Here is a 14,117-nt window from a genome sequence, read left to right as displayed (position 1 = left end):
CATGATGAACTGATGTTAAAGCCTGCTGGAGGCAGCAGCACAAACACTTTGGTACATCAATCTGAAATGCTCTTATCTTTAAGTTTCAGATCCCTGTTACCTGTGGACACAACTGGAAACACATTTGCTGAATATTAGATTCTTGGCTTTCCAAAACATAAAACATGCACACTTATGTTTCACAGGGGTGCTTAAAAACTAATTTGAGCCCCGGCTTGTCTCAGTGATTTTAGGTAAAAAATGTATGAAGCGGCACTGGATGTAAAGGTGCAGTTTGCTCTGATCATTAGTTTCTCATGTATGATTTAAGCGAGTCAATTAGCGCTTCAGAGATCACTGACTGCTTTCCTTTAATTACATAATATCCATATTAAACCAATTTCTGCATAAAAAAAATATATTTCTGATGCAAAGGATACCTCCTAAACCACTTCTGATGTTTCCAAGCAACTAGTGTCTGTAAACAGAGCACACACTTTTGCCTGCTAAAGTGTTTTGCCCACATATTCTTGTTTGCAATATCCAAAGAATATCAAGGAAAAAAAAGGAGCCTATTTCGCAAATTAAATTTAAAAGAAGCCAGCGTTGGAATTCTATCGCTCTCAACTGCTGTTTTCAGGGATTCAACACAGAATATCAACAATGCAAATTAGCATTTAGAGCAGAAGAATACCCCCTTGCCCCACCCCGGCTGGTGTCCCACAGGACAGTAATAGCGTCTAGTAAAAGAGGAAGTCAACCTCTGCGACAGAGATGGATTGTGCTGCATATTTCAGCAAAATATAAGGCTGGAAGAGACCAACAGGAGGGAGGGGGGCTGAGGACAAGAGTAATGGGGAGTCAACAGAGGACAAAATGTCCCTGTCAGGTTTAAAAAGTGTTAAGTGACTTCATTCACAAGACTGGTCAAATAATAAAAATAACAGATGCTATGAAAGTTTGAGGTCTCTGAATCTTTATGTTAAATGTTGCCATTCTTCTCTGTCTCAGGAACATGGTGGCACCCACATATTTTACTGCCACAGCTGGAGACAGGAAACCTTGAAATAACTTCTATTGTATTCCATCTGAGCGGGGATTGAAACATGCAGTCATTGCAACTTTTTTTCACTCTCAGATGAGGCAGCCAAACTGGAAACACAACTTAACTTTCTAGTTGTAACTTGATAAAAACTCAACAAGGAGCTTACTTAATTGGTGGATTCGTATGGGATCCGAGGCCGGGCCCAGCCCTCCTTCGCTCAGCGTCCGTATGTGGATGATGTAGTCGTCATCGTCCTCGGGTAGGGTCAGCTCTGCTGTGGAATTGGCTGTAGTGAGTGTGTTTACCTCCTTGTGTCTCTGTCTCCTGTATGACAGCTGAGAAAGGGAGTAGGGGGGAAACAAGATGGTTGAAACACTGTAAATATGTATCTCTAGAGCCTGACAGCTTGGAGTGAGCCACCACACGAATACGGCCCATGCTTTCACTCAAGCATTACAGGAATAGCCATGCTACTCTGAAGCACACTGAGAGAGAACTACTCACTTGGTATCCTGTAACTTCAGACTCTGATTCCATTGCCACCACAGGTTCCCAGTAAAGAGACAGTTGAGAGCCAATTAGGGTCCATTCAATGTTGAGTGGAGGTTGGGCTGGAGCTGTGTGACATAAAAATAATCACAGAAACTTATTACTGTCACATTATTATACTAGAATTACCATATTCTCTTATGGGATAGCACCACTTCCAATCCTTTCTTATCCCTTCTTTCTTATCCTTTCTTGGGATTAGAAATAAATGTTGTCTCTACCATCCATCTGACTTCTGTGATGAGGATGCAAACTAACTTCAACACATCTTTACTTTCACTGGCAAAAGAAAAGACTTCATATTTACCACCTTTGAATTATAATCAATGTGGATATAAAATCAGACCCATGAGCAACACCTCTGCAACTTACGTGGCTTTCTTGTGGTAACATTGATTGCAGGGAGGAAGGGGCCGGTGCCCGCTGTGTTGAAGGCGCTCACTGTTAGGAAATACTGCGTGTTTCCAGCCAGGCCGCTCATCGTGACAGAGGTTTGGTTCCAAGGTACCCTCACCTTCCCCATGGTTTCCGGTTTAGTGTCATCTTCCCAGTAAACCACCTTTGAGAGAGATTTGAGAGAGAGTGAGAGAGAGACTGTGTCACAGAGACTTTGGTTTGGAGCAAAGTGTGCACGCTGGTAACATGCATTTTCTATCACATGCAGTTTTTGTGGGTGTTTTTGATGCTTTGAGAGAAATGTGGTGTTGTCAAATCATCGCCTCTGGGTGGATCATCTGAGGAGATATCATAGTTTTCTTTCAACTTTCCAGCAGGATATTGAATCTGACATTACAAAGACTGAATGTACTTTTACAACTCCTGTGAATATTTCACTAATATTCACATACAACTGCAAGAGAGGCACAACTGTGCAGGAGTCAAGGTAAAATCTTCCTTGAATCTTTTATTTATTCAATTATTTATCATAATAATAACAACATTTTCATAATTTCCCAGTGGAATCCTTGTCCAATCAACACTCAGGAACCTACATGCTTTAAAGTTACAGTGATATAAAACACAAAAGCCGTAAATGCTCAAATGAGAGGAGCTTGGGAGCAGTTTAGTCTTTTTGCTTGATGACTGAAGCAATTTATCAATTATCAAAATTAACAACCAAGATTTTTATGTCGCTCAACTAATGGACTTATTGTGTAATCGCCTCAGCACTATAATACATCAATCTAAGACGTGCAACATGGCATGTCATATTTATTTTCCTTTGATGAAAAATCCGACTAATTAAAATATGCATTCAAATAGTTGTTCCAGCATCTACTGTTTTGATGGCATCATTCAGTGTTTGCTGATGTTGACATTACTGAGGTAGTTCAGATATGAAATGGCACAAAGGCTTACTTTCCCAGACAGAAATACTGAAAGAACTTTGACTTTACTGAGCAAAAGAATAACAACAACGTCTTACATTAAAGCCCTTTGATCACCCTGATTATTCAGTGGGAGGCATGCAGACAAAGCAATCAGGCTGTCCCAGTTTTTGAAGGCAGGAGAGGATGCAATCAGCATCTGCGTTTAAAATGTAATAGTTTAATTCCTGTTTCATATTTTGAGAATGACAGAACTATAGATGGGTTCTCCATGGTGTTGCAAGGCTATCGAAGACGGTTTGCGGTGAGGCATTCAAGCACAGGTACTGCAGAATAGGCTATCATGAAACTCGGTACCATGATATCCCATGAAGTGACAGCATGTGAACGGCAATTTTCTTTTGTTCTCTTGAGAAACACTCTGACACGTTTTCTGACGTCGCCACAAAGAACTGTATAATTTTGGCTACCACATTCGCCCGTCTGAAATGTCCATTTCCATAGCAACACAATGTTTGGAAGTGATGGCTTCGTGGTACAACAAGGGGTGATGACAAGCATGTGAACTGTGTTGTGTGTGATTTCTATTTCCATTTAAAAGAGTAAAATGTACCTCATAGCCCAGAACCCTTTCAGGGGTGAAGGAGAGAGCCTGCCAATTCACCTCAATCTCAGAGGCTGAGACACTTCTGGCCCAAACTCCTGCTGGCATCCCACTTGGCTCTGAAAACAGACAACAGGAGACTGAGCTCTGCCGCCTTCCACCAACAGCACAGAGACAAGCAGAACAAATCTCTTCAAATTTTATATTTATAACTGTGCGGCATTCTTGTTGATCTCTGCTTGGGTGAATCATCACACACAGGTGGTGCTGGTAAATAGACCAACGCTACACTACAGGCTGACCTCCTCTCAGCATGTTGAGAGGCACCATAGATCTAAATGCCAACTGGGTTTCACTTAGGGGAAAGCCATTCAAAAGTGTGGTGATATTTGGAGGTAATCAGCATATCCTTATACAGTATAAAAGTGCTGCATCCTCCTCCCATCACACACACAGTTTTCTACCCTATTTTAAAGATGTATTTATCTTTTATTTTTCAGCACGAGTCTGTATTTACCACATGCTTTCAGCCCAGTGGAAGCACTGAAATCGCTTTCATGATCTTTGTCCTTTAAAGCGAAAGGAACACTTTGAAGCTGTGCACAAATCCAACTCATGTCCATTGCCTTACCGATCTCTGCAGAGTAGATGGTGACCACAGGGCTGAATGGACCCTGTCCTTTGCTGTTGTAAGTGCCAACCTTGACATGGAACGGAGAGAAGGGCGCAATGCTGTCGTTGCGGTACACGTAGCGTGACGCACCGGGAGCAGAGGTGGCCACGTGGGTCCAGCTAACTTCTCCGAAGGCACGGAAAGCAATGATGTAACCAAAGCTCTCACCATTCTGTAGTTCTTCGGGGACAGGCTGAGAGTGAAACACAAAACTATAGTGATATTAAAACATATACAAACCACTCACGTTCACCCCACCACTGGGCTGACACAATCACCACCCATTCTCACGGCGCCAAAGGAAGTGCGTGAACCACAAATTGCTTTTGTGACCCACCTGACGAAATGAAATGAGCAATAAAAAGATGTTTTTAAAAAGTCTAAGCTCATTACAGAGCGTCCGTGCAGCTTTTAAAGTGAAAAGTTATTTCTGCATTTAATGAAATGAGAAAACTCAAATAATGAGATAGCTCTCTGGCCACCTAATGACTTCTTCAATATCTACATTATTTTTCAGCTACCTCACTGGCTCATTTCATTGCTAGATTTGAGCACTAAAGATTTGCATGGACAACAGTAATTCACCACAGATCTAAGCCTTACAAGTGACAATAACTGTCAGCTTCAATGTTCTGCTTGTGTATACACCGCTGCTGCCTTACATGCAGACTCTTTAACTAAGAAATTACAACAACGGCAGCGCCAGACTTCATTTGACCCAAAATTTATGACACCCACAGGCCAAACAGAGCAGGAGCTTTGATTTAGTGAGAAATATTAAGCGCCTCTCTCACTCACAGTTGGCTAAGTGCGGCTACTTTCAATAACAGGCTGGAACATAAGACTGATCACTTACCTCCCATGTGATGACCAGTTCAGATCTGCTCCCGCCTCCTCCACCCACGTCACCTGGAGCCACATCAGGAACTACACAATACAGATGTTGTTCACACCTCCATAACACAAACAAGCTTCATAAAATCATACAAAGAAAACCAGTGGAATAATCTTAGATCTGTAATTTTGCAGATGATAGATCGAGTCTTTATTATTATATCTTATCATGATGAATGACTTTGATGACAGTGAATAGCATTTTCTGTACCTGCATCCTCTGTCCTGGTCTTGACAGACACCGGGCTGGGTTCCCCGACCCCAACACTGTTCTTGGCCAAAATTCGAAACTCATACTCCACCCAGGCATTGAGGTCGACAACAGTGGCCGTCAGTGTGTTCCCATCGATCATCTCAGGTACTACAAGATTTAAAAAAAAAAAAATTAAAAATGGAATAAGCCAAAAAGATTCTGCAGAAAGAGAACCAACCTCATATAGTATTACACAATTACACAAATTATTACACAAGGGTCATTGTGACTTGTAAACTTGGAGGGTTTTGAATCTAAAAACTGATATCTCTACGCTCACGGTTATGAGTCCTAAAAGAACCTGCTTTCCTCAGCTTGTGTTGTGCATCAAATCTTAAAATAAACTCTTAAACTGACAAGTAAATGTGGAGATACTACTTCAGTGCAGGGCACTGCAATGTGGCTACTCCCTGAGGGGTAAGGTCGGCTAGGGTAAGGACAGGGTAAGGTAATGTAAGCTAAAGTGAGGCAAGCAAAGAGCAGGCAAGGTAATGTAAGGTTAGGTTAGGTAGAGTAAGGTAAGGTTAGCATAGATGAGTAAGATAAGGTAAGCATTGACTAGGTAAAGCAAGGTAAGGCAAGCTAAGCTAAGGTGTGCAAAGCTAAAAGGGTTAACAGCAACCACTGAGTGTAAGCTATGCACCTTTTGAAAACAGCTGCTTGTGTGTGTGTGTGTGTTGCTAATGATGAGACGGTGAGACTGAACTTTAACAGTTTAACTGTGGTTGCAACAATGAGTTCAAAGACGAGACACAACTGCAGACTTTACGAGAGCTGCATGAACTGAACTGAATTGGGTGATCATTATCTGCGGGTTCATCATTGCAACTGACTTTCTTCTCATCACACACAGTTATATAATCATTTTTAACATTTATTGGTTAAGCCGGCTTTAATTAGGCTTTTCCTCGTGTTTTTCTTTTCTGTGAAATATGGATTTAAGCTACCGACTGTGCATTAGAGTATGTTATAACAGTATTTCTTTATTGGTTACGTTCTGCATAATTGTGTGCAGTATATACATTTTTCATGATGTGTCATTTGTTCTACTTCTTTCTGAGGCCTTTCAACATTTAAGGAGAGACAGCAGATAAATAGGTTTGCCTCTAAGGCTGATGAACAGTTTTGTTTTTCTTTAATCAAAAGCAGCACCGTGTCAAATAAGCTAATTTGATAAAATAAAAATACACTTCACGACTTGACATTCATTAGACAGATGCAGTTGCCTGAAGAAATTTGCAACACATGGATTCAACCTCCGTAGGAACAAGATGTCATCCCACTTGACTTGAGCAGATGGAAAGGGTTTTGGTTATGACTGAGCCCGGTTTAAAGGTTGTTTAAGTGGTTTGAATGAGATCATGTAGAAGCAGGAACATCGACCCCTAGTTCTCTTGGGTAAGACCCTAAATCCCCTCAGTCTCCACAGACTTTCATCTGTTGCTGTCCCTACACTCTGACCTCCCTGCTTAAGGGGAAGAGAATTATTATTCATGAATTATCTGAATAACATCACTTGTTAACCTTTCCAAGCAGCTGGATTTCTCACAAGAAGGAATCCAGGCTTCGAGCTATTCGCTTGCGGCCAAACCACAGTGGTTGGGACCAATCAGCATCCTGTAATGGAGGACCTGATAGGGAAGTGACTGTTGGTATTCAAAGCCTTTTATGCACAAATTGTCCCTTACAAATACATTAAGAATCATCTACTGTCAGGCTATCAAAGCTCCTTAGACTGCAGCTAGTGGTACTGAGGGGTATCCCCGACTAAGAATTTCCATAGTCACATCTGATTCTTCAGATTTTGCCTTTAGTCTACGAATTGTTGAATCATGTTGTTTCTTCCCCTCAATGATTCATAATCTCATTTGCGTCTTTTTCCGCTCCGGAGAAAAGAGCTAAAACACCCAAATAAACCAGTTTAAGCTCGCTCCCCGTCTCTCTTTTGGCGACAGAGTAGCAATGAGTCTATGAGTCTGTGCTGTGGTTTAATGAGTGTGTATGGAAAATGAACACTTGTAAGTCCCATCGCTGTGTGATGACACGAGATACACATCAGTGCTTGTACAGATCGAGTGTCACAGCACCATGGACAGCGCTGTTTTTTGTGTGTCGTGGGTACGTGTATACAGGTGCTGCACGACCAATAGACAGAGAATGAGTAACTTTAATCTTGTAAATAAAACTTTCTGCCTGAATTCAATTTTCTCTCCATTGAAGGGAAATGACATGAAGTGAGGACAAAGGGAGAGCTGGGTGCGACCACTGAAAGGTTGAGCGTCCACTGTGAAAATCAAATGTTCAGCAGCAGTGAGCACCCCCCTATAGTCAGAATGGTACAGACTTTTTTTCATAACCACATTTTGCGACGATTCGACAGCGAGATTCCTCCAAATCGAATCAACGAATCGTCTACTATTCGTGGTCACCCCTAGCTGTACTTCCTCGTCCGGACTCTCCTCCTTCATCATATGATAGACAGATGGGTGATCCAATCACCTGCCAAGTGTTTGCCCTTTTCCAAACAGTTTCCAATGAAGTCTTCCCAGATGGTTCTATGTAACAAACCATCTGTCGCATCAGGTTACTCACAAGTGCTATAAGATTAAATTTAATTTCCCGGCGCTGCCTACCCGTGTTAACCCTCTGCCAGCCCACAGTGAAGGGAGTTCTGGTCTGGATGAGGTAATTGGTGATGGGGCTGCCGTTGTCTCTGCCGGGGCTCCAGGTCAGCTGGGCTGTGCTGTCTGTCACCTCCTCCACCGTCACGGAGTCTGGCGGGCTGGGCGGACCTGGTTCAATCACAGGAACAGACAGTGTGAGGTACATGCGGAGGCACACTACAGACAGCTGACAATAATGTGTGTACCGCACATACAGTACTGGAACAAAAATGCCTAAAACCAAACAGCCCCATATAGCGGCAGAAAAAACACATCCAGCTAAACTGTACTGCCACTTCAGACTGCTGTGCTTCGTTCAAAGCCTTTATATTTTGACATCAACAAAAGTGAAAAAGAGACACATTTCTAAAAAGCTTTGAGTTTGAGGTGAAATAACGCCCTTCACACGGAATAAAAAGTAAATTCAAGATTTATCCTCCGACGTTCGCTCAACTTGTAATCCTTCCTTTTCATGGTCCTCCTGGTGCGTGATCGATGAAACAGCACACACACAGTAGATGCAGGGCGTCAAATTAAAAGGTAAAAGATGAAAAAGGACCTCATAGCCCTGAAGAAAAGCGGCGTTTTATCATTTATTTTCATTAGCCCACCAATTAAGCTGTGTGATGTTTTACTTTAGTCTCATCTACTGTTTCCTGTTCTAATGAACGTGTCAGCTCATCAGAAATAATAGACCACTAGAGAGCTGTGAGACAGGCTGCAGAATAATAACGCCCCCAGCTCTGCTGACACTCCTCCCTGGCTCTGAAGAGGTTTCTAATCTGAAGGAAAATGTTCAAATGATTAATAAACAACAAACAATCAATGCTCTGGAAACATATAAAAAATGATGTTGTATTTATGGTTAATTCAGTATGTACCTGTGTTAAGTGCATGTACTGTATAGATATTAGGTGCATCTGCGCTGAACAAGCAGCTGCTGAGCTAGAGTTTTTGTTTACAGGAGCCTTGAATGTGTTGCCCACATACATTTGCCCTTAAAGCCCTGGCTTTGGAGATATTGATCTTTGGAAAACTCATTAGTGGCTCTTGATAAGAAAAAAAAACCCTTTAATACACTGGCCTCATTAATACATATTAATGGAGCACACAATCAAGGATCAATTCCTTATCCTCTTAATATATTTCATTGGCTGAGGCAAGAGGGTGCTGTGAGTGTCTTGAGGGTGCTCAAATAATCTGTTATTAATATGGACAGACTGTCTGGTCTTTTATTGTGAACCTGGCACTGAGAAAATTAATATCTGGGTTGCATTATGTCTGTATACTTACAGACACAGTCATATTGTTTTGATCTGAACTCAATATTACCCAAATTGGTCAAATGTGCAGTCACAAATGTGCCAGAGGTGAGTCTATATCATAGTGTTATAAAAATGATGCAGTAATAACGATGAAACATGTAGTTGTAGAGTGTTGTGTTAGCAGCGTGAGGTTTATTTCCCTACCTACTGTCTCCCAGGTTGATGATGATGATGATGATGATGATGATAATGCAACTGTCAAACAAGCATGAGTGCTCATCAAGTGGTTTGAATGCTAATGACCATGATGTTATCTGTATAACATGACCTTCTCCATAACCACCAGCACCCGGCAGAGTGTTTGTGAGACATCACGGAGTGGCATCCAAAACATTTTCCACTGCTGTTGTAAAAAAAAACAAGAACGCAGATTGATCACTCAAGAGTCTTTGTGTCAGGAGCGATTATCATTGACCTTCAGTGCCGCAGGAGAGTGGAGCTTAACTGGATCGGAAATAGCACCCTGCAGAATTACTCAGCTACTATCAGTGGTTAATATTACATGATTGCAATAATGTGTGTATTGCCAATAACACCAATAATTGCTATTGCTGCGAGTGCGATCTTAAATTTGCTGCGATCACACCAGCTCCAGCTTGAAAGCATCACGCTCGCTGACGTCATCACTTTCACAGTTAAATGAGTCTTGAATTATTCACACTGTTGCCTTTGCATTAAAATTGCATTTCCGAGCACACGTGGATGCCGCCACTGAAGAAAGTTGGATTTTGTTGAAATGTTTTCCCGCAGCATACAGCCACACAGAACACCTTTGTTTTATTTGTCCAGGTTTTAAGCTATCAATCTCTGTGATTCCACCACCTCAAAAGAAATGTGGGTGGATGGGAAATTTTGTTTGTGGCGCTACCAGCTTTGAAAAATGACATTTTAAAATAATTCAACAGTAACATCTCTTTCCAGATACACTGTCACCATTTCTTTGGATAATCCACACAGGACGGGACAGCTGGCAGGGAGTAGTTCAGATGAAAACACCATGTTCTGTCAGTTATCCAGCCAGGGGACAGGGACACTCTTTCTGAAAAAACATGACACTGTCGGTGGCGCAGAGTACAATTTGTACTTTACGTATAGTATTTCAGTTGTACACTACTATGTTAACTCTATATTACTTATTAAAAGAAACACACTTTTACTCCACTGTATTTATCTGACAGTTGTGTCACAAGTTAGGTCTTGATGTTTTTACATTACTTTTACATTTATTCATCTAGCAGGTGCTATTATCCAAAGTGGCTTTAAAGTAAAAGATGTCAGTAAGCCTCAGTGCAGTACAAATAGTAGAAACATGGAGACATATCTAATAAAAGTTGCTTATATTGTAAACTATAAAAAGGAAAATCATGTGATGTAATCTAATTGACTGCTATTCTATTTTATCCTTGAATCATTTCATTACCTTATTGAGCGCGTACATACTTTATTTGCATTGACTGTTTTATTGTGAGTTCTTCTTGAGTAAAGGAATAGAGTACTTCCATGGGGAATGAAACTGTGAGGTTACACACCGACTGGAGGTAAGTGAGAAAAGAGATGGTATATTGGGTGATCAGTATGGTGCTGTACATTGTTTAAGACAGTTAACCTTGGTTCTTCATGGGTCACAGGTAAAAGAGCAGTGAAGGTAGAAACAGGATAATGACTGCCCGGCTGCTAGATTGGAAAATAATAAACTAATCGACATGTGGCCACTGTCTGGTGTTTAGAGGTCTGCAGCAGTGATCAAGCAAAGCCATTCTTTCCCCTCCATGGCTGGGTTTCTGTTCGGCTTCATGCTTTGCCGGCCAACATTTGAAGCCATTCGATCCAAGTAATGAGACATCCACGACAGCTGCCGTGAGCAGGCAGTGTAAATAATGCACAATCTGAGTCGCGGACAAGTTTCTCTACAGTCAATACTAGGGCAATCCATTTCCAGGGCCTTGATATTGCCGTATCTCGAGAAACAGTCTTACTTCCACTTAGTCCTCAGCCATTTGGAAAGGAGCACTTATTATTAATGCCATTTGCCTAGGAGATCTTCAACATGCCAAGCTGAATAACTGGTGGGGATCCTTACAAGACAAAGATATGGATCCAACCTTTTCAGATCTTGACACTGAAATCATCCCTCACCTTGTCTGACATTTAACATGTTTGCGTAGTGTCAATTTGCTGGGTTATTTGGCGCATTGATCAAAGCCAGAAACATCACTCTGCACACAATGTGAACCTTCCAAACCTTCAAATATAAAGCAAAAGTTGTTCTCTTTTGTTCTGCCCGATGTAGCTCTTAACAACCGTGTCTCTTCGGAGCTATACTGTACATACCGCATGGATGAGCACTGACAGGCATCTAAACATCCAACTGTCAAGTTCATTGCGGCAACAATGAAAATTGGACATCAAGAGAGAGAAAAAAAAACCCTAGCTGCTGATATTCTTATAATTTCCCACAGTCTTATCAAGTTCTTCACTCTTTCAAAGCAATATAAAAGACAGGCAAGCCTCCTCTACTGGATGTAATCAAGCGACTTCTACTAGAAATAAAAACGAGACATAAAAACTGCGGATTCGGATGATATCCAGAATGATTTTCATGAGGATATGGGCATTTTGGTTGCTGTGCAATCACCGGCTGAAACAAAAGCCATTTGAGCTGAAAAGCCTAAGTGAACATTATATGTGCCTGAAAGTCCACATTCCTTTCATTGTCTGCAAAGCATATCAATATGATGTCTCTGAGTACGCCTCTAACACAGCTTTGTTAGGTAACACTTCCAGGCTGCAGACAAAATTGATTTCCCTGTGTCTTGTTTTGTGGTGAAATGTATCACCCACTTTATAGTTAATACTGTATTTTTTAATTTCTCCTATTTTAATAAGGCAAGCCTTGACAACAATCCTGGCTGTAAACCCTGTTTTAATTAGTGACTGCAGAGCAGAAAGGGGGTTTTCTTACCTTTCACAATCAATACAGCCACAGCTGACAGGCTCTCCACATCCGTGTCCACCACACAGATATATTTGCCGGCATGGTAAAGCTGAATGTTCCTGATCATCAGATCTCCTGCTGTTCTCTACCAAGGAGAAAAGAAAGCTTTATGTAGCATGGAGGATAACAGACCTTGTGACAGCTTATTAAAGAATGTAGTGAAGCATACATAAGGTGCAGTAAATAGCGGTGCCAGAACTATTCGTTAGCCAGGACTTTGCAGAAGGAAAATCAGCCCTGTTTTTTTTTTTTAAAGATACTTAAAACACATCTCTTGACCCGCCCTGCAAACGCCTCTGTATGAGTCAAAGCCATAAAAGCAAACTGTGAAAAAAATACGTATGACTGTGGGTGAACGTCTTTGTCACATACAGCTGTTCAAAATGAGTGGAGATGAAAGGGAGCAAGGCCAGAATTCACCTAAACTGTATCCAGCAAATGGAGTCTGTGTTTAAAAAGGCATAGGTGATTTCACTTTCATTTCACAGAGGTCATCGCCATGACCTTCAACGTCCGTCACAGGGAACTACACACACACATGCTTTTACTACCGAGTTGAGAACGTAGTTTTTGCTTGATAGGAGAAGTTTAAAAAGATTCTCATCTGAGAGGACACCCATAAGCAGCAAATGGAAAATTAGTGGTGAAATCGTTCTCCTGGCATTGGCAGGGAAACGTGGCAGTAGAGCCAACATGGTTTAATTATGGAAATTAAATTCCTTGAAGCAGCAAAGTTAAGTTGATAATCTCTTTGGACTGGGGACATTCTAGCATTTCTGGGGAAGGAGTTTCTTTTCAGATAAGAACATTGTCAGTCAAACACACACAGGAAGAATGGTTAATCTCAAAGGGTGTGAGGGTGTTCTGAAAGTGTTTTGTTATTTGGGGCTCTGCCATGCTTTCATTCCTTTAAAAAGACACCTCTAATGATGTGTATCCCCTTTCTGTTACGAGGAGCAGTGCAGCAGGCTGTGTCAAAGCAGGATTTAAAGAGAATTCAAGACCAGACCAACTATTAGAAAAAAAGATTACTTCAGAAGGCTGAGCTTGAGCAAGAGAAGTGTACTCAGACGGATGACAACCTGTCACAATGGCAGAGCAAATAACACATTACCTACATCATGATTTTCATGTAGGAGGTATATTTTGACACAGCAGCCGCCATGTTTCCATTCAGAAAAGCACAATCGGAGGATTAGATGGACTGAATGACCCAATAGCACCTCCTTCCGCAGATTCCCACAGCTTATTATGCCTCTAAGGAGATGTTTTTGTATCATGAAAAAGGATGGTATCACACAAACTCTGGCAACACTAGCCACTGTAGATCTTTCCACAAAATGCCATGATGTCAAACCACAAGCTGTCCTTTTGAACTATTGGCGGGGATGAAATGAAGCAAGATGGGGAAGAGGTGCCAACTGCCCATTTGCACGTTCTGAAGAAGAATGACGGCGGGTCACTCACCCCGCCCACTAGCTCAAAGTGACCATCTCCCTTAGCGATGAGCTGTCCGTTGAAGGCCCAGGAGAAAGAAACGTCAAGGACAGGGTCACTGGTGACCTGACATGGCAACACGATGCTCTCGCCCACAATGATCTCCATGTCCACCGGCCCCTGGATGATTCTAGTTGGATCTGCCCCAGAAAAGAATAAAATAAAAAAACACACACACACACAGTGAGATGGAGTCATTTCTGACAGGGCGGCTGCCAGACTAAGAAAATGGCAGCAGTCATTTTCCGATTTTCTGAAATAGCAGCACAGAAGTGATGCGACACTTGCTGAAACACAAGAACGTGTTCTGTA

At 41.7% G+C, this 14,117-nt stretch overlaps 1 protein-coding gene across 1 annotated transcript in view; it reads right to left on the bottom strand.

Moving 5' to 3' along the window:
• The window catches only part of cntn3a.2 (contactin 3a, tandem duplicate 2), a 31,729-nt gene that overhangs the window by 355 nt on the left and 17,257 nt on the right, over positions 1-14,117 (bottom strand). Inside the window, exons 13-22 of the mRNA XM_085781641.1 lie at positions 13,776-13,945; positions 12,276-12,393; positions 7,959-8,117; positions 5,284-5,433; positions 5,035-5,105; positions 4,137-4,371; positions 3,515-3,624; positions 1,946-2,132; positions 1,529-1,641; positions 1,191-1,359 (exon numbers count right to left, since the gene is read on the bottom strand). Of these exons, the coding sequence (XP_085637767.1) occupies positions 1,191-1,359; positions 1,529-1,641; positions 1,946-2,132; positions 3,515-3,624; positions 4,137-4,371; positions 5,035-5,105; positions 5,284-5,433; positions 7,959-8,117; positions 12,276-12,393; positions 13,776-13,945 (1,482 nt within the window). The remainder of the gene's footprint in view (positions 1-1,190; positions 1,360-1,528; positions 1,642-1,945; positions 2,133-3,514; positions 3,625-4,136; positions 4,372-5,034; positions 5,106-5,283; positions 5,434-7,958; positions 8,118-12,275; positions 12,394-13,775; positions 13,946-14,117) is intronic.

This window comes from Trachurus japonicus, chromosome 7 (assembly GCF_045865225.1).
Source record: "Trachurus japonicus isolate A0001 chromosome 7, Traja_1.0".
NCBI classification, from domain to species: domain Eukaryota; kingdom Metazoa; phylum Chordata; class Actinopteri; order Carangiformes; family Carangidae; genus Trachurus; species Trachurus japonicus.
This window is presented reverse-complemented; position numbering and strand designations above follow the sequence as displayed.